At 36.3% G+C, this 19,299-nt stretch overlaps 1 protein-coding gene across 3 annotated transcripts; it reads right to left on the bottom strand.

Moving 5' to 3' along the window:
• Positions 1-757: 757 nt before the first annotated feature.
• On the bottom strand, positions 758-16,462 carry LOC111030656 (helix-loop-helix protein 2-like). Of its 3 annotated transcripts, none has more exons than XM_022310271.1 (5): positions 16,122-16,462; positions 10,877-11,015; positions 5,984-6,278; positions 2,023-2,140; positions 759-1,842 (listed from the first exon to the last, which is right to left on the bottom strand). In XM_022310271.1, exons 2-5 carry the CDS (start codon positions 10,989-10,991, stop codon positions 1,696-1,698), a joined length of 675 nt encoding a protein of 224 aa, XP_022165963.1. In that variant the 5' UTR covers positions 10,992-11,015; positions 16,122-16,462; the 3' UTR covers positions 759-1,695. The 3 variants fall into 3 exon arrangements, with proteins under 3 accessions (XP_022165964.1, XP_022165963.1, XP_022165962.1); XM_022310270.1 differs by having other exon boundaries at positions 760-1,842; positions 5,984-6,281; positions 16,122-16,449; XM_022310272.1 differs by lacking the exons at positions 10,877-11,015; positions 16,122-16,462 and adding an exon at positions 7,605-7,836 and having other exon boundaries at positions 758-1,842; positions 5,984-6,281.
• Between the last annotated feature and the right edge of the window lie 2,837 nt (positions 16,463-19,299).

Here is a 19,299-nt window from a genome sequence, read left to right as displayed (position 1 = left end):
GCCAAGTTGCTGAGGGTTATTTCTTTAATAAAAAAAAAATATTTTTCTAAATTGTATGTACCTTCTGAATTTCATAAGTTTGGATAAGTATTTTGTTGGAAATTTATTGATTCGGAACCGATTACCATAACCTAGCTAGAGGTCACCAACATTTTCCATGAAGTGAGCTACATACAATTTCTTAAGTATCTGGTGAACTACTACTATTTGTTTAGGTATACCTACTATTTATATTATTACATGTGGTATAAAGGTATATTTAAGTCTTAAACTTTAAGATAGTATAATTAATTTTTAATAAGATCGACTGGTTGGCAACCTATGCCAATACCCGATAATATACATTTTAATTATTTTCTATTCATTGACTATTATCATTTTTCACACTGTAATACACACTATATTATATTAATAGCTTCTATAGACTTTATAGCGTAAAAACGTTGCTTATTCATAATGCCGTATACTCAGACCAAATTTTTTGGGTGGGGATGATCCCCCCACTTGGGTACGACCTTAGGTGCTCAGTATTTTTTTTGGTTTTTTTTTCCAAGCAGATGAAAAACCCTAATTTGGAGATCGTGCAATAATACATTGACATAGTCATATAGACATATAGTTATATGTTTGATAATATATTAGAACCTTTTTTTGTACTCAAATATGTAAACCCCAAAAAAGTAATTATTAGTTTACGATCGGATTCTACCGCAATCAACTACACTAGATGGAAGAATAGTTAACTCACATTTTGATATGTACAAAAATAATATATTTTTTTATAGTAAAAATAATTTACAATTTAAACTTAACACTAAAATGGAAATAAGGCACTTAAAAATAATACAATATGCCTTTATACAGACAGGAGCATCATAAATTACATATAATTTAACAAATCGTTTAAAAATTTAAACTTTTATCCCTGTAAACGTGGTGGTTTTAAAATGAGCAATTTCAAAAAGTCGATAGTCATAGCCTAATATATATTTACTTAGGTAGGTAACAATATTTTAGAAAAGTAAAAAATTCGTTATAAAAATACCTTAAAAAAAATATTTACTAAACATAAAAATGGGTACAAAAAATAATTAAAATTTCATTGATATAAAAACATTAGCAGAATAGTATAATATAATAATTTAGCAATATGCATACGGTACGATTTAGATAATATACATCATATTATTTATATTATTTTGAGATGATAAATTAAATAAAAAGAGAAAAAAGTGTACCTAATCGAAATTAACTTAAAAGCGTAATGACTAGACTTTAAATGTACTATAACAAAAGTTAACAAAAACATAATAAATATTATGAAATCATATATAAAAAAGAATGAATGTTGGAATTCGAATAAAACAATTCGTAATCATTACAGTATTTGTCCACCTTAATAATAATAATAATAATAATCTGCTTTAAAGTGGCAATAACATGTTTAGAAGAAAATTTACCGTGACAAAAACAAAATATCATTTACTACTAATAATAATAATAATAATCATAATAATAATGATATTGTTAATAATAATAATAATAATAATAATAATAATAATAAAAGAAACAAACGGGCTTTCGAATTATTTAAGCCAGTAGACAATTATTGTTTTACCTACATATAATAATAATAATAATACACGATGAATGGAATTTTTTTTAAAAAAAAAATTCGCACGAAGATTTTCGATGTCAATTTTGATTGTCAGTCAATAGTTGGGTGTAGAAATTGGGTGGCATGCGGAATTGGAGTTCACCGGGTTCGAGCTTGTACTGAATGTCGGAGAACAGATTGATGTCGGCCGTCGTCAGCAATTGATGATGTTGTTCTGGTTCGGGCTATAAGAACAAACAAATACAAACAACGCGGTCTTATTAAAATGTTTCACAAATATATTAGTATCGTAGTACAGCAGGATTTCAAACTTTAAAATAGGAAAAATAGCCAAGTAAAGGTAAAACAATTATAAGAGTGCATTTGATTTGTGCTATTTGAGTGTCGGTGTAGTATATACTCACGTGATTGATGTGTTGTTGCTGCTGCATTGCAGGGCTTTGCAAAGACAGGACACCTTGCAGTTGGTTAATGTATTCGATGGCCATTTGTAGGGTCTTGACTTTGCTCATCCTCTTACTCCTGTAACAAGTAAACAAGCACATTATAGTTTTCGTGTGGAGTATGCTGTATATAATATATTTTATTTATGCGTTTTTCTAGATTTTTACACTGTAACATATATACAACGGTGAAACGACTATAATAATAATATAATATTTAATTTACACGTGTGCGATGTTATACTATACACACTATACTGTTCATAATATGGTATAGTGTGCACTGCACGTTTTCCCGTTTTTGACCCCGAAAAGTGATTTGCCGAAACGGCACCGAGCGATGTACTCGCGGCTGCAGAGCAGACGGATTACATATACGTGTAAGTGCCACGCGAGACGACGCTGCTCTGGTGCACAGGAAGTTCCTAACGAGGGTGCGGAAACAACATCTGTGGCGGCGACGGCGACGACGACTAGGACGACGCGCGAGTCACACAAATGGGCCGAGACGGCGAGCGCAATATTGGCGACATGTGACTTAAATTATATATTTTATTATTATATTAGTGGCTTTTATAATACACTGTATACACCTTCCAGACGTAGACGAACCCGAATGCTCGATTGCCGCACGTGGAAACCCGATGATTACGGTATAATAATAATAATAATAATAATAACAACAACAACAATAATGGTAGCGGTTTACTCGGAAATTCCAAAAATCCACAAGGATTGAATACGTTTACGATTTGCAGATTTGGTGTGGGTCGGGGATGGATATTAGTGCGATTGGTGAAACATCCATATTAAAATAATATGTTAAAGGCATATGGGAAATCGAGACGGTTTGTAAGTTGAAAAACGACTGCGATTACGTTACTCTAGGAAATAAATGACGGAAAAATCGTTCGTGCTCAGTGTATATTGTGTACCTGTTGAGCAGTGGCTGTGGTATACTATAATTAAGCGTTTTAAAGCGCATAATAATTGTTCACGTAGCGGCGGGAGGGGTTGTTAATATTTCAGAATCCGCGCGTGGCATCGCAGCCGCGGGGACGACGGAAAACGCGTGTACAGTTATTAAAACAAAAATCGAGCCAGGCACGCGCCGGACGCGCGCATCATTTAAACGTGTGCGTGTACGTATATATATTATATAGTTTATACATAATATATATGATATATCTATACACACACATACACGTTAATACTATACGGACGTCGTAAAGTAGGTGCGATCGCCAATAATAATTGACTGGTGTCGGCGGTCCAGAAGCACCTGTTGTTTTGTTTTTTTTTTTTTATCTGATTCTTTCATTGGTGGCACACGACTACTAAGTGTAAAAAAAAAACCAGTTTGCCGAAAAATAAGACAGCGGCGCCGGCGAAGGGGCGGCACGGAGGGAGAGTGAAAAGCTGGTCAAAATATTATAATAGTATGTACATTCGCCGCCGCGTACCGGTTCCACCCGAAATGTTTTTTAATCTCTTCCTCTTGGCCGGCGCACACGTCTCGTGTAGGTATATAATAAAATATTGATGAGACGTGTGTTTGTGTGTGTGTGTGTGCAGTGTAATATTATTATTAATAACGGGGACCGGCGGCGGAGGAGTAGACGATTCGGTCGTCGGTCATAATATATACATATATTATGTAGAGGTGTATAATGTACGCGCAAGTATAATATTGTATTATACACAGGAGGAGGACTAGGACAAGGAAGAAGGAACGAGTCGAACTGCTACCGACGACGAAGACGTAGACTGCGACGACGACGTTCGCGTCTCGATGCAGGTGCTTTTTTGGTTTTTTTTTAGGTTTTTGGGCGGCTCGTGCCACGGGACACGCCACCGCATCACCTGTCCGGTCGTCGTATAATATAGTTTGACCTCAAGTGCGGCCCGAGAAGACGTTATTACTTATATTTGTATAAAATTGCCGCCGCACGCTAACACTAATTATTACGACCAGTTTTTATTATTATTATTTCGTTTTAATGTTTTATTATCGGTGGCGGTCCGATGGTTCCTTCTTTTATTTTATATTATTATGCGCATAATGCATATTATAATTTTTTATCTCCACCGTTTTTACATAATATACCGTTGACAGCGGGCTAGGGACGAGGAGAGAACTTTTCGGCAGCCCAATCGAACGCCTTTCGCCGGGTGCAACGGAATCGTTAAATTTGTTTCCGATAAATCAAAGACGGCCAATATATAATTACTGGCATTCGCTTCTTGAAATTTCTCGGGTCCTCTCAGGTGTATAATTGTTGAGCTATCATATTTTATTAAGGTATGCGCAGGTCTGTGTTTAAGTCTTATGTACAATATATATAATATAGGTATATATTTTTAAACAATTCTATGTAAAACTTAAGTGGATGTTATATGATATTAATGTATATACATATATATTTAGTTTTTCGGTCGTTAAACATTACACTAATACTCCGGATATCCACCATTCCACATGTATAGCTGCCGTGTGCGGTGATAACCGAGTGTACCTAAAGAAAATCGTTTGTTTTATACCTAACCAAACGGACTTCCGAGAATTTCCGAGATAAAGCGCGGTCGAGGCCCTGGTGCAGGATTTGTTTTTCGGAAACATTATGTATCGTGAAAGGATTTTACAGCCCCGGCATACAATATAATGTAGGTAATATAATCTAAAAATACGTCTAAACGTGCGTGAACGGTCGGAAGGGAAGGTTTAATTTTTTAAACAAACATTTCGGTTCATGAACAGTGCACGGATGGGGGTTAACGACGCGGCGATTAGGAGGGCCTTGAGAACAAAAATGAGATATTATAGTATGTTATACGAATGTATGAAGAAATATTATAGCATATTCTGTTATGGTTTGGGTACACGAGAGGATGCATGTGATCATATTATGTGTTTAGGTACTATAGCCGTCATTTTCTGTGTGGCATGCCGTTGAATGACTTCCAAGCACTTGAGACAACTACTACAGTAGTATCGTGTTATTGACAGTATCTGTCATTGAAACTAAATTCATCGTTGTGCCACACGCACCATAGAAGAGTAATCTGGTAACTATTAAAATGTCGTTTTTATTGTTTTCATATTATTCAACACGGCGGAGTTTAAAAAAAAGGATTCGATTAAATAATAAATGACGCAATTCAAGAATTAATGTACGCTTAACAATATATTGTTGGTTTTGTTTGTGAAACTCATAAACATAAATTGTTAATTTCATAACCTTCGCATTATAATGCAGTACAATGTCGAGTTGCTTATTAAATATTATCATATTATATTCTACTACACTTGGCGTATTATTCTTATATGTTATAGAAATTGTTTTTTTTTTTACACAAAAAGGGTAGATATATTTTGATGTATGAGCAGTTGGCACAGAACGTCAATGTTTTATACAACTATACACTTTATATATTTGATCGATCATTTTATACGAATATTATAGAGCACGCCGTAGGGTTTGTATTTGAGTTGTGTGTTCGGTATACAATGAGATTACAGTTCACATATAGATCGGAATTATATTAATAATATTGCTCAAATAAAATATAACATATTATTATATAATGACGATATTTTGCTCGAATAATTTAGTCGCTTGTTGTTATAAATTACGTATTTATATATTTAACAATTGCAAAATATCAGGAGAATAATATTTTTTACGGAGAGTGAAAGTATCACTTTTATTATCCAGTTAAACTTTTCACATTGTTATTGCGTTGTGCAGTGAATAAGGTTATATATTGAAAAAAACAAATAATTATTGTCAATCGGAGCCAATTAATATTCCAGATCACCCAATTTGATCGCGATAAATATAATATATTATAAACTATAATAGTAATGCAATTGCGTTTTCCATTAAACTATACAAAAGTAATATAATGGTATTGCACTCACTTGTTTTCTTCGAGAGGAACGACTTTTCGGAGCCTAGCGAAAGCCCAGTTGACCGCCTGCACTCGGCGTCTCTCGCGAGCGTTCCGCCTGGCCACCACTTGGGCGGGTTTCTGTCCAGCCGGCGTGTCTTTTGAACGACTGCCCTGCTTGGCTTTAGATAAACCAGCCTTCTGGCCACCACCAGTGGATGTGGACGCCAATGAGGGGCCGGGCGACGAGCTGGTCGTGCTGCAAATAATCGTGTTTTGACTGTCCGAGTCCGATAGCCATTCTTCTTTGTTGTTGTGAGCAAATGCTTCTGAAAGTAGAAAGAATACATTATTTTCGGTTTTAAGGACTGCGACGAGAGTTACCGGAGTACGATATGTATAATGTATATTATAATTTATAATTTGTGTGTGCGAGTGTGAGTGCTTATGCTCGTTGTGTTCTGTTGTAATTTGTAATGCGACGCAGATAATAAGTATAATGTACCTACATAATACTATATTATATAGTATACCTATATACATACTTATATATATATATATATATATATATATAATTCAGTTTAAAAAACGGGAGTAAAAACGAAATTTGAAGAGCTCACGCGCGAACGATAAGAACTGCCATTGTCGTTATAATATGTAAGCATATACCTACGCGCATTATCTCTCTCGTTGTGTGTACGCGCGGCTTATAATAGAGTGGAGTGATGCACGTATTTGCATACAAACCGACCGATTAAGTATATATTATTATTATTATTATTATTATTATGGTTGTTGTTGTTGTTGCTGATGTGTACTTATTTTATAATATATGATATATATATATAATCATCGTTCCATTAGGCAACCCCTTTCCTCACTCTCGACCACCATCCACCCCCATTCCATCACCATCCTCAAGAGTACTGACGAGGCACTGTGTACCTATATATGTACTTTAGTTTTTTAAGTTTTGACAACGGGGTGAGTCGTCATCAGTGGTTATTTAGTCCGCTTGTGAAAAAAAAACCGGAAACGCTAACACGGCCCTTCTTCTGTATTGCCGTCAAACAATAGGCACACTCAACATCGAATTCTCGTTTTATTATTATTAAAATTATTTTATTTCATTGAAACGGTGCTCGGGCTCGGAGTGAAATAAGAACATAACATCCGTTAAAAAATTTTAAATAAAAAAAATTCCGGGATAATATACATTACATGTTATAACGATAAACATAATATTATACATTATAATATTATAAGTACGCGGCGGCGACGACGCATGTTACATAGACGAAGACGACGTCCAACGCGCGACCATTCGCGCCAGCGAACAGTTTAATTTCGGACAAAAACTGGTTCTGGTTATAATCGTCAGATATTATCGTCGAGTTATATTATACTCATTAATATTGATGGCCAAATAGGTATATAGAATATAATACATTATTATTATTATATTATAGTGGTGGAATACCTATAATAATAACAACAACAAATTGTATCGCCGTCGGTTGAAATCACCGCGAGATAAGAATACGGACGATACACAATAATATTATGATGATAATAAATAGGGGTGATTTGCATATCGTTACAATACCGCATGCACGTACGACGTACAGGTAGAAGCGCATTTCGAAACTCACCCAGCTGTTGACTAGAAGAATGAGTCGGTGACGGCGGACTTGAAGTCTCCATAAGTGTTAGTGGTATATGTATATGTACCTACAAACACTCCGAGAAAAGCGTTTTTCAGCGTTTTTCAACGTTTTTCGGCGTTTTTCTCCGGTTTTCTTACACGACTGCGAGCTCGAAAACGAACAAGGTAAACGTACCGGCGGACAATATGGTGGCCGGTACGAAACTGGATCGGGTACGAACGGCGAATAGGTATTTGGGCTCTGAAGAATTTCGAGATCGCATTTATCGTACAAACATCGCAGGTATACGCGCACACATACTATATAGGTATAACCTTTTGTGTGTTAAACCAGTTTTTTTTTGTACGTTCCACCACCGTCGTTATACGCATATACACACGGGGATGTTGAAGGTACCATGCAAAGCCGCCTAAAGGTCTGGGCGGCGCACAATGGAGAGGGCCGTGTATAGGGTTGTGTTTGTGTGCGTGTATTTGTGTATAAGTATGTGTGCATGTGTACGTGTGCGTATATGTGTGTGTGCGAGTGCGTGTGTATTTGCCAGTGTGTGTGTCGTGCGAGTTTGCCACAGGGATTCCGACCCTCTACACAAAGAGCGTCGGTTAAGTACGGTATTTCGTCGTATAATATATAGGTATTATATAATAAAATATATTACCTACCTATACACATCGGAGGGGCAAATGCAACAAATTTTTTTTTTTTTAAATCGCGTTGGGGTACCTTTCGCCCAAGGGAATTCGTGATGTGCAGCACGCCGGGAGGGGCGCAAAGAAGAGATGGGTGGACAATAGACACACAAACGACCGAGTACCCCGATTACGTAAGGCCGCGTTGCATTATTATTATTATTATTATATACCTGAGCACTACCGGAGTTACACGTTCGCGTCGGCTATTATATTCCGTAGACAATAAGTTTTTCTTTGGTGGACCTCACGTGGTTCCAACGTGATGGTACATTTACGTATGTCCAGAGTAAAATAATTTATTATCTCGAAAAAAGAAAAAAACAATCGGATCAAACCGTCGGATATCGAATTTGTGTGCGTATATATGTGTACATTATTGTACACTATAATACACCAATACATATTATAATATATATTATGGAAGTATTATCTGTATATAATAATAAAAATAATATATTATTGCACCTATTAATGGATAATATATATTTTGTTGTCAAAAATGTATAATATTCACCGAGATTTTTGCCCACTGTAATACTCCCTGCTGTGCGTTTATTACCTGTAGATATGTATAGGTATAATAAGTACATATTATACTCGTAATACATAGGTGCCTATATATAATATAATGATTCTTTTAACACTCGTTATCTAGAAAAGTATTGTCGTTACTGAAAAAATATACATATTTTTTTTACATAAGTTGAAGTCTTTACAATACGACATTTTTGAAAAAAGTAATATTTTTCCTATTTCTTATCGTTCTTATTAATAAGTTTCTTGAGTATTTTTCGAATGACAGCGTACATAATTGGTTTCATGTTCTGAAGCAGAATATATTTCTTATAATTATACACGCACAAAAATCAAATTTCAAACGAGTATTCAATTTGTTCTGAGTATCTACCTATACTTAAAGTTAAATGAGTGGAATATAGTAGACCTACAACATTTTGCAGGGTTCCAATATGTTTTACTTCACACTACTAATCCATTAATCTATACTTAAAAATACTTAATATGCTACAAGTAATAACTAATTATATATTATACTCGTTTGGAATTCAGTTTTTACACATCGAAATTTTTAAAAAATAATCCGCCCTGAGATACCTATAATATAAAATTATAATAAAATATTTAGGTATATTCTCTGACTTGAAACAAAGTAAACACTTACAAAATGATTATGATAAAAGACCCATACTTTTATGTTTTATTAACTAACTTTTTCCAAAAAAGATGTTAAATCGTAAAAAAAAATATTCTCAAAAACGTTAATACTTTTTGAGACAATGCGTGTTTAGTGTTAATAATAATCACTCTGTATTATATTACATACCTTATACCTATACATAAGTTTCGGACACAGGCCGTCGGCCTTAATATAATAATACACGTGAGATCAATAGAAACACGGTAAACAATGTAAAGTCTATAGCGGGCAGACAATTTTTTTCCGAAGGTATAAAGTAGATATATTACTATATATTATACTCGCAAGCATTCATACACCTTATGTCATGGACCATATGACGTACATATATTTCAATTCCTTGGGAACAGACCTCGCGTATATATAGCCCATATGGTCTCTCTAGACTAGACGAGAACGGGAACGCGACGCAAACACGCAACATATGGTGCCCAAAGACGTTAATGAAAGGCGTTCACCTTTTTTCCACCCTCTCGATCTGTCTGGTAACGGTAAGGTCCGGACATTTCGCGGACTTGACGCGCACATTTGGTCATAACATCGTAATAATATATATTGCAGCACCTATACAGTGTACACAATATATATATACATAATACAGTTCGTTTTGCCGAACCACATATATCATATAATATATACGCCGAGCATTATGGTTGCAGACTATATGGTATAGAATATATGTATATACGAATGAAACGCTATAAACAAAACAACAGTTGCGCCGCTGCAGTAGTGGGCGCTGCCACCTGAGCCGAAAAACTGACCAACCGTCAAATTAAATAATTTCACCCGAACCGAATCTACTTCCGGACTGGTTATTACGTTATTATGTCCCACGCCGTACGGATAATCTCGATTTAACGCGCGCAACCCTGTCCGACTCGTAAAGTATATATGGATATACTACAGAAGGGTTGCTGCCACAGAGTACAACAATTGCTCCGCACCTGAGCGAATTATTCGAATTTTTCAACCCCAAGCGATGACGAGGACTCTGCATGCAGTGTACAGTGCGTGGGGAGACTAGGCAAAATGTTCACGGTTCGCGTAACACTGTAACAACTCATTTCCTAGTGTGTGAGAACCAAAACAATAAATAAAATAAAACACAAACCTCCGAGTTCCGGCGGTTGAGCTCTTGTCTCGTTATTGTGTATTATTGCCGGGCAAAACGGACAAATCTGTAACGAATTTTTGTTTCCCTCTCCCCCTTTTTACATAGCTAATACGCTTGTATAATATGTTTACCACATATAGCACGTATACACTCACACACTCCGACACTTGCACCATATTACAAAGAATGATTAAAAATTATAATATTATATCACAGTATTGTCGACCCTTACCTGCGTCGGATCCGGCGGTCCACCAGTCTTCCTGTACGTTGCCTTGGTCTACTCTGGAGCAGAATTGCATGAAGGACGGCATGCTAGATTTTAGTTCTTCGCCTAGGCTCATCATCGCGGAGCCTTTTGTGTTAAAAACCTGGAATGATACAAATAGAAATAGGACTTACGTTGATATACACTTCTAGAATATAGCACAAAACATATTATTTTAGGATGATACGATAATATAGTAATATAATATTATTGACATGATTGCGTATTGAAATAGAATAAATATAATAAAATAATGTACAAGACTCCTCACGAGTCTCGTTTTTAGGGTCAGATATTGTTTCAACCACCTTCCCGGGACGCCACCACCGGTTTGGATTATTAATTATTATTGTCTTCGCTGTCTTCGGTTCTAATGTTTGTACTGATAAACTACAGGTTTATTATATATGCACGCGTGCGAGTCGCATCTGCTTTTGATAAACAAAATAAAATCGCCCGCCTTTAACCACGCGCGCCTGTTGCTTTGGTTTGCGCAAGCTGCAATGTCGCGAGTGCGTACCTATATATGTATAATATGTCTATATTATGGTATATATTACCCTCGTAGCGTGGTTTTACGACGGTCGTATAATCGATTTACTAGTTTTCCAATCAACCCTCAATATTATATACGACCGTGGTTGTAACCTAAACAATAATAATAATAACAATATATACCTAACCACGGGCGGCACTGCAGTACAGAGATCTTCCCTTTCCCTTTCCAAACACGCGCACGACCTATGTACAAGATCTATATAGATAATAGTATAATAATATATACTGTAGATAAATACTATGATTGCTCTGCGCTCGATTATCGTGTGTGTGTACACAGCGAGAGTCTTATCGCAAACTAAACAATAATTTGTCGGCGAGTCCATCGTCGAGAACTGTACATAATAATATAACATATAAGGTAAATGTTAGTTTGTTTGAAAAATAAAATCCATTAGAAACAATATAATAATAATATATAATATGTAATTGGCCGCGGCACGTTTTCAAAACGACAACTGGTCTAACAAGCTTGGCTACGTTAATCATAGTTCGGATCTGTCACTGCAGTCGTACCGCCTTTATACGTCGTACCTACCATAATAAGGTGACGTATTGTTTTTCGTTCGTTCATTCATCGGAACGCTCTTCGGCGATAAGCCGTCTCACACCACTAATCGAAATCGAAATTACATAAGTATAGGCATATACAGGCGTGTAATGTATATTATATTATTATTTTATTTTACGTTAATAATAATAATATAATGTATGCTCGGAAACCGCTGTCGGGCCCGGTCATGTTTTTTATTCGAATGTAATTCGTCGGAATATATATATATCATTACGATCGCGGTCGGTTGAATAACTCTCGCGCCGCGGCTTTTTATACATACCTAGGTAGGTATTCGAATGCATAATAATTTTTTCTCTTTTCGTACACACTTCGACGGACCCGGGATTTGTGCGCGCCCCATGAAAACCGGTTCTCTATACACGCATTCTACAGGGGGTTGTGCCTGCGTGCGTGCGTAAAGGGCTTATTATAATGGAGGGTTGGTTAATGGTTTCGTATAAACATATATTTTTTTTCCCAGTTTCATGCTCGAGTGCGATCGTACGCTGCCGCCCCGTTTCCCTCCACCACACCACCGTTTCATGACTCTCTTTCTGTTTTTCTACAGCGCGCACCAACGGCAGCAGCGTCACAAGTATAATACTATATTATATACTATGTACGGAAACCGTTTGGGGAGGAGGGAATTATTCACCTATACACTCGTGCATTATAAACGCACGCACATCAGCCCCGCGTGTCTCCCATTTTGCAAGGGTGGTTGTTATTCGCGACGGGCTTATAGTATTATATTATACAGCTATATATACTTAAACGATTTGACAATGTCGCAATTCCGTTCTGCTGCAGACGGGTTTGTCTAGGTTCTATTCTATGGATGGCCTGATTTGAAAATTGAACTGCTCGGGGCTTAAAAACTGTATCCACTTGCTAGTGCAGTATTTTATTCTAACGGACAGAAATCATACGCACTGCGAACTGGCTGAATTCGATTGATTTATAAGAGAGATAAACATACATATGATGTGCTGTGCGGAACTACAAGATTTGAGAAACCTAAAGCAAATAAAAGTTACTATGAGAACAAGATATTATTATAATTATGTACTTTCGACGATTATCCTTCATAGATGTCGAAACGCGTTAAGAAAAACGTGTATTGTTTTGGTAAACGTTTAGAATAATTTACCCGAGAATTGTAGACGGTATAGGAAGTCCACGCGAAGTTTTGTAGATTCGAATTGCGCGGTATTTAGAGCTTTAATTGGTAAATTTACGTAAAATGTTTTGTCATAAAATTATAAAGGATAGAGATTACAGTGTATGTAAGTCTTTTTTTTATATAATATATTTGTTACAATTAACGTTATCCGCGTCGTTCAGCGGATGGAAACGGACGACTATACGACAACCGTTGTAGGACGCCAAATAACAATGGTAATCTACATGTTTAGCATAACGACTACCTGCATGGACTTAAAAAAAGTGTTGACTCAAATACACGCGCACGGTAACCCCAAAAACCCAATATAGACAATATTATTATATATACATATTATACGTTCATAATATATTTTAAGTATACCGCCGTCGCATACGATCATTATTATATTATATATTTGTTATTCATAACCGAACGTCTTACGCGTACCAGCATGAAACATGCATATTATAGTGTCTGGATCCCGTATCCTTAAAATATGTCTGCCGAAGGACATGATGTATATTATATTATTATGCATTATTTTCACCTCGCCCGTCGCCGCCGGTTAAGTACCGACTCGCGTGCTGCGGTGTGACACACGATACCGTTGTCGCGCATTTTCTTGGGCCAGCAAAACCATATATATTATCGTGGCGTATAGGTAGATGCATAATAATAATAACAATAATAATAATACTATGGGACTAGATTGTGTGTATTTTCGGTGTGTGTGTGTGTGTGTGTGTGCTATCATACGGGACGCACACGGGTAATTTACACATAAAGATAAATTATTATTGCAGCGATCTACAGCGAAATGAAATAATAATAATAATAATGAAAAAAAACAAAAACAAATATACTTATGTTAAAATACTACAACTATAATAGTAGTGTCTTCTGTTTAGGAGCCCGAACCCGCATTGTGCTCGCACAAAGGAACAGCCACTTATTATACGCAAACACACACACACAGTGCACAGCCTACAACGACATGACAAATTACTCGGACGATTAACGACACGTCGTACCAACTATCTATGTACGGATTACGGGTGCCCCCCGCACCGTTAAAGTCGCCGCCGCGTCACAGATCGCGGTGTTTAATCCGAACGTGATATCGGATAAAAATATATGTATTAATAATATTGTTATTGTCACCGACGCGTATTGGCCAATAAAATTTGACTTTGGCGCGAGACAAACGAGCAACCACCGTCTCTCCCCGTACACTGGCTGGTTTTACGACTGTGATAATATTATAACATAGGTATTACGTTATATTTTTATACACACACGTGTGTCGTATAAAACGCTCGTTGATATTGTTTGCACACACAACAGTGGCCCCCGTATAGACGAAAAGTTTATCGATCGTACCTATATCGAAATAAAAAGAAATCCGGGTGTGCAGACCCGGTGGCCGTGTGTATCTATATATTGTATTATACGACGACGTGGTACTACTTGTCGTAAACCTGGTGGAGCTGTAAATTTCGCGTTAAAATAAAATAAATTCATAATACGAAACGATAAATGACGTGTGTATATAATACGGGATCGTGACCGCGCATGACATTATTTATTCGCTCCCGCGCGTACGTGTTCGGTAGGCCCGCATCGACCTTATATATATACAAATACGTACACGGGTTACTCTATATACCTACGTATACGACTTTTTAAATCCGTACACGGTAAAACGGGCACACAATATAATAAATAAATAAATAATAATACAAATATTATACCGGACGCGTACGTGTGGTACCCTCTTTTTCCCCGCCCCGAGTAAAAAAGAGTTCTCGTCCGAGTACACCTACCAGTTATTACTTACTACGGTGCACCGGATACGCCGCGTAAAAACAACCCGTGCGAAGCGGAAACTGAAAAATTGCTTTTCGATGTATTTCTCTCCGTCACTACCCCTCCATCACCCTTTAACGCGTCGCGTTGGTACGAGTGAGTGTGCTTATGCTAAGCGATTAAATTTACAATAACAAAACCTAACGACAACGGTGCAAGTAGAATTAACCACGGCCGGAGGACAAACCAGCCTCGATAATTCGAGGGGAGAGTGGTCGGAGCGAGTGATTTATAATTGTTTGACTGGCGAGAAATTTGAAAACCATTTGCAAACACTTCTATTATTAATTACAATTTTATTTAATACACGTCGCAGATTTATGCGTTGGAAATTAATGTAAAATAGGTTAGGTTAGAATTAACAACTGCATAATAATAATTTATAAAATAAATACAAAGGGTTTCGTAGAAGACTTTTTCAAATGTAAATTCGGTGATATTGACTCATTATAATACGAACATTGAAACTCAATATTTTTTTTCACAACGGGGGGGGGGGATAACCATTGACTTGGTCGATACCCTTTGCAGGATCGGTTCTTGGACGTGACAACGAATAAAGGTTTAGGAACCTATAGCTGAGGAACGGACTTTTAAATAAATCAAATTGGCCGTTATATAAATATGGATTTGAAATATTATACAATCTATTCCTTTTTAAAAATTTTTTTTAATGGAAAAGCTTAAAAATAGCATTTACATCCTATTAAAACGAACTATAACAGTGCAAAAATTTAAATGAACCAAAATGTGAACCTTTTTTTTTTACTTAAGATATTAATAATTGTATAAATAGGTTGTATGATCACAGAATATTGAGCAACTTAAATTAAATAGTTTAAAAAGGAATTTATGATTACCCCCGGTAAAAAACTTTTTGAAACAATTATAAAATTATGATATATACCTATTAATACTTCGTGAATTTCAGTTATGTGAAAAGAGTAAAAATTAAAATAATAATAAAAAATATGAACATAATTATGATAACAAAAAAAAAAATAAACGATATAATATAAAAATATTAAATAATTAATGAAAAAAAAATTAATAAAATCGTTTACCTTCAAAGAAAAATAATCTGGAAGTTCGGCAATAACGATGTTATTCGTCGGAGATGTAGTCGATCCGTGGCTTGAAAACTCTTCTGCAGCAGCGGAGAGGAGTGGAGATGAAGCCGGCGGCGTCGGTGCTTGAAGGTATATAGAGGTATACCTGTCTGGTACTTTACAAACGAATGACAGCAAAATATATTAATAAGATACCGTGAAGCGTGTGGATGAGAAGCTTGGACGTGAGTGGGTAAGCTTGGGAGCGAGCGTCGTGTACGTGTGCGGTTCGAAACGCGACTGATCGTGTCCGGGGGTTGCGGCGCCGGTGTCGCCGCTGAGTATACGCTGTTCGACGGGACGGCGCGCGAGAGAGAGAGGGACGACACGCCGACGGGGGTGAGCCGCTGCAGTTTGTGTCTATAACATCACTATATACGTGTATGTATTATATATACGTATACATTGATATGCATAATAGCAGCGTTATGCGCATATATATATATATATAAGGGAACAGCGCGCGGCCATGTCGGCGGCGGCGGCTCTTGTCATCCCCACTGCCGCGTCGACGCCGCCGGTGGCTCGCGCGCGCGCCCGACCGGACACCTGGAAACGCGGCGCGCGGGCATATATTCCGAAGGCACGCGCCATCCCCACCGCCGAGCGGCGGCGGCGGCGGCGGCGGCAAAGAATGGTACGTACGAAAAAAAAAAACAACGACCCAAGAGACGAGTATTCATTACACACACACACACACACACACACACACTCGGGCGCGCGCGCACATCGAGCACTCTGTTGCTGGCGGGCAGCAGCTCGTGGGAACTTAAAACGCCAACCGGTTATTTTTTTCGTCGTTTTTTCGGTGCACTTCTCTAGTCGTCGCCGCCGCCGCCGCCGCCGCCGCCACCATGCCTCCGGTTACCAGACTACCGTCGAAGGCCACCGCCACCGTCTCGAGATATATATTATATATATATAATATACTTAATACATTAATAGTGTGTGTGTGTGTGTGTGTGTGTGTGTGTGTGTGTGTTTTGTGTAAAAGTGTATCGTAATAAGTCGACCGGCGCGAAAATCCTGTCCGAGCACGGGTCGCGCAAAACGCGTATATTTATGATACGTATGTGTGTGTGTGTGTGTGTGTAGTATATCGCTTTGCTCTACATACGTCGTCGTCGCCGTCGGAAAAAACGCGTTTTGAGTCGACGTTCATCAAAGTCTCCGGTGAGGCGGACCGTATACGTCGTCGGGTCCCATCTCATCGCGCCGTCTGCAGCATCGCAAACGCGAATTCTAATAGGCGTCGCACGATTTGTTTCCTCTTCCGACTTCCGCCGCTTTCTGCAGTGGTCGGAAAAACGCCAAACTCGAATCACCTCATTTCCTCTCTGAAAAACTCTGTGAACTTAATATTTTGGCGGAAAACCAAAACGATGTATTTCACATATTTGCATTGGAATTTAGGCATCATATTCGCATTTTATATTGTGGATGTATCCATCACGACGAAACCAAAATTTGAAAAATAGATTTATAAACACCCAACTACCGAATTATTATAAATGTGTTTATTCGATTTAAGTACATATGGTCCCGTAGGCTGCTGTCGTATTTATATATATGATACATTAATACTGGTTAGATTCATAAAATATTTTATATTTACTAATATATTATTAAGCCGATGTAAATAAATGTAAATACAAACCATAAACGTCCATCAATATTCTAATTTATTTCCAAGATGAGATGCTGTTAAGCTGTTTATAATAACTTCTGAAGCTTAGTTTTGAAATCATTCAAACAGAACCTGTTTACCAGTAGGTACAACCTCGCATCCGACATGCGCTTCTTATGATAAATAGATCATTTTTGGATAAACGGTAAATAGATCATTTTTAGCAACCATTTAGACCGGTTTTAAAACTTAGAAATATAGATAACAGGTATAGGCTACTGCTGGTTAGTCCTATCAAAACTCTCAAGTACTAATTTAATTTTCAAAACAAGTTGAACAGTACTATCCGAGTGACCCGATGGTCAAATGCAATTTCAAAGAACACGGCTGTTAAAAATTAAAATTCATAAAACGCTATGACTGGAATACATCTATAACATTTTAAATATCAGTTCTTTTATCAAATTCAGATAATTACATTTTTTTTAAAGTAAAATAATCATTACGTAAGACATGTTTAGCATTTTACAAGAAAATTATCGATAAATGAGATCATTTTATTCGTAAAAGAAACAAATCAAAACCAATTTATAATATTATTATTTATAGATACAGAAAAATACATTTCGGAATTGTATACTTATTGAATATTTTTTTAAACATTAATTCTTAAATAATATGTAAGTGTAGGTATTAATAAAGCTTTATAATTTACAAAATATGTCAAATATCACATACAATTATCTTTAAACCTAACATATTTTAACAATTAATCTGTCAGACTAATTTTCCAAGGTAAATAATAGTTTTAATATTTTTTAAATATAGGTATACCTACAATATAATTTTTGTGATTTATTCGAAGATTCAATTTTATATAGATACAAATTAAATACGTAATAAATAACATGTGGCGTTTTTCTATTAGTCGACGAAATTTGAATATAATGCGGATTTTTCTTTTTAACATAGTAAAACGGATTCCATTACCACCCTATTGATTTTTATGTAAATTATACTGTTCGATATTAGCATTTTAAATGGTAAATGAAGAAGTCCACCATAATTGATCGAACATTGATACGTGGTTTTTAGTGTTTATGATCATTGGCTTAAATTGTATATTTAAATAAAGACATTCGTGTTTGCTTAACTGTATAAATGAGTTTAAAATCGATTCATTGCTTAATAAATGTAATTATATAATGATATTATACATTCAATATGTGTGTACAAGTGTTTTCTTGAATAATAATAATGATAATAATAATAATTTTGACATTTGACAATGCCGGCGTTATAATTGGGATTATAAATCGATTTCATTAAAAAATATTTATGTTTAAGTTATTGGAATTCTCTTAATAACGATGGTATCAAAAATATATCAATAAAATATTATATATTTTTACCCATCTACTACCTATATTATAACCGTCATTGTTCAAGAAACCAATTTTAAAATCCTAAGTAAATATCTTGGCTAATATATAGTGGCTTTCCAGG

Source organism: Myzus persicae, unplaced genomic scaffold, assembly GCF_001856785.1.
Source record: "Myzus persicae strain clone G006 unplaced genomic scaffold, MPER_G0061.0, whole genome shotgun sequence".
Lineage (NCBI taxonomy): Eukaryota > Metazoa > Arthropoda > Insecta > Hemiptera > Aphididae > Myzus > Myzus persicae.
This window is presented reverse-complemented; position numbering and strand designations above follow the sequence as displayed.

Coding starts and splice junctions, on each gene's coding strand:
- LOC111030656 (XM_022310270.1), bottom strand. CDS start 10,991: ATGATGAGCCTAGGCGAAGAACTAAAATCTAGCATGCCGTCCTTCATG. Junction 6,282..10,876: donor GACCGCCGGATCCGACGCAG/GTAAGGGTCGAC, acceptor TTCTACTTTCAG/AAGCATTTGCTCACAACAAC. Junction 1,843..2,022: donor AGCAACAACACATCAATCAC/GTGAGTATATAC, acceptor TTGTTCTTATAG/CCCGAACCAGAACAACATCA.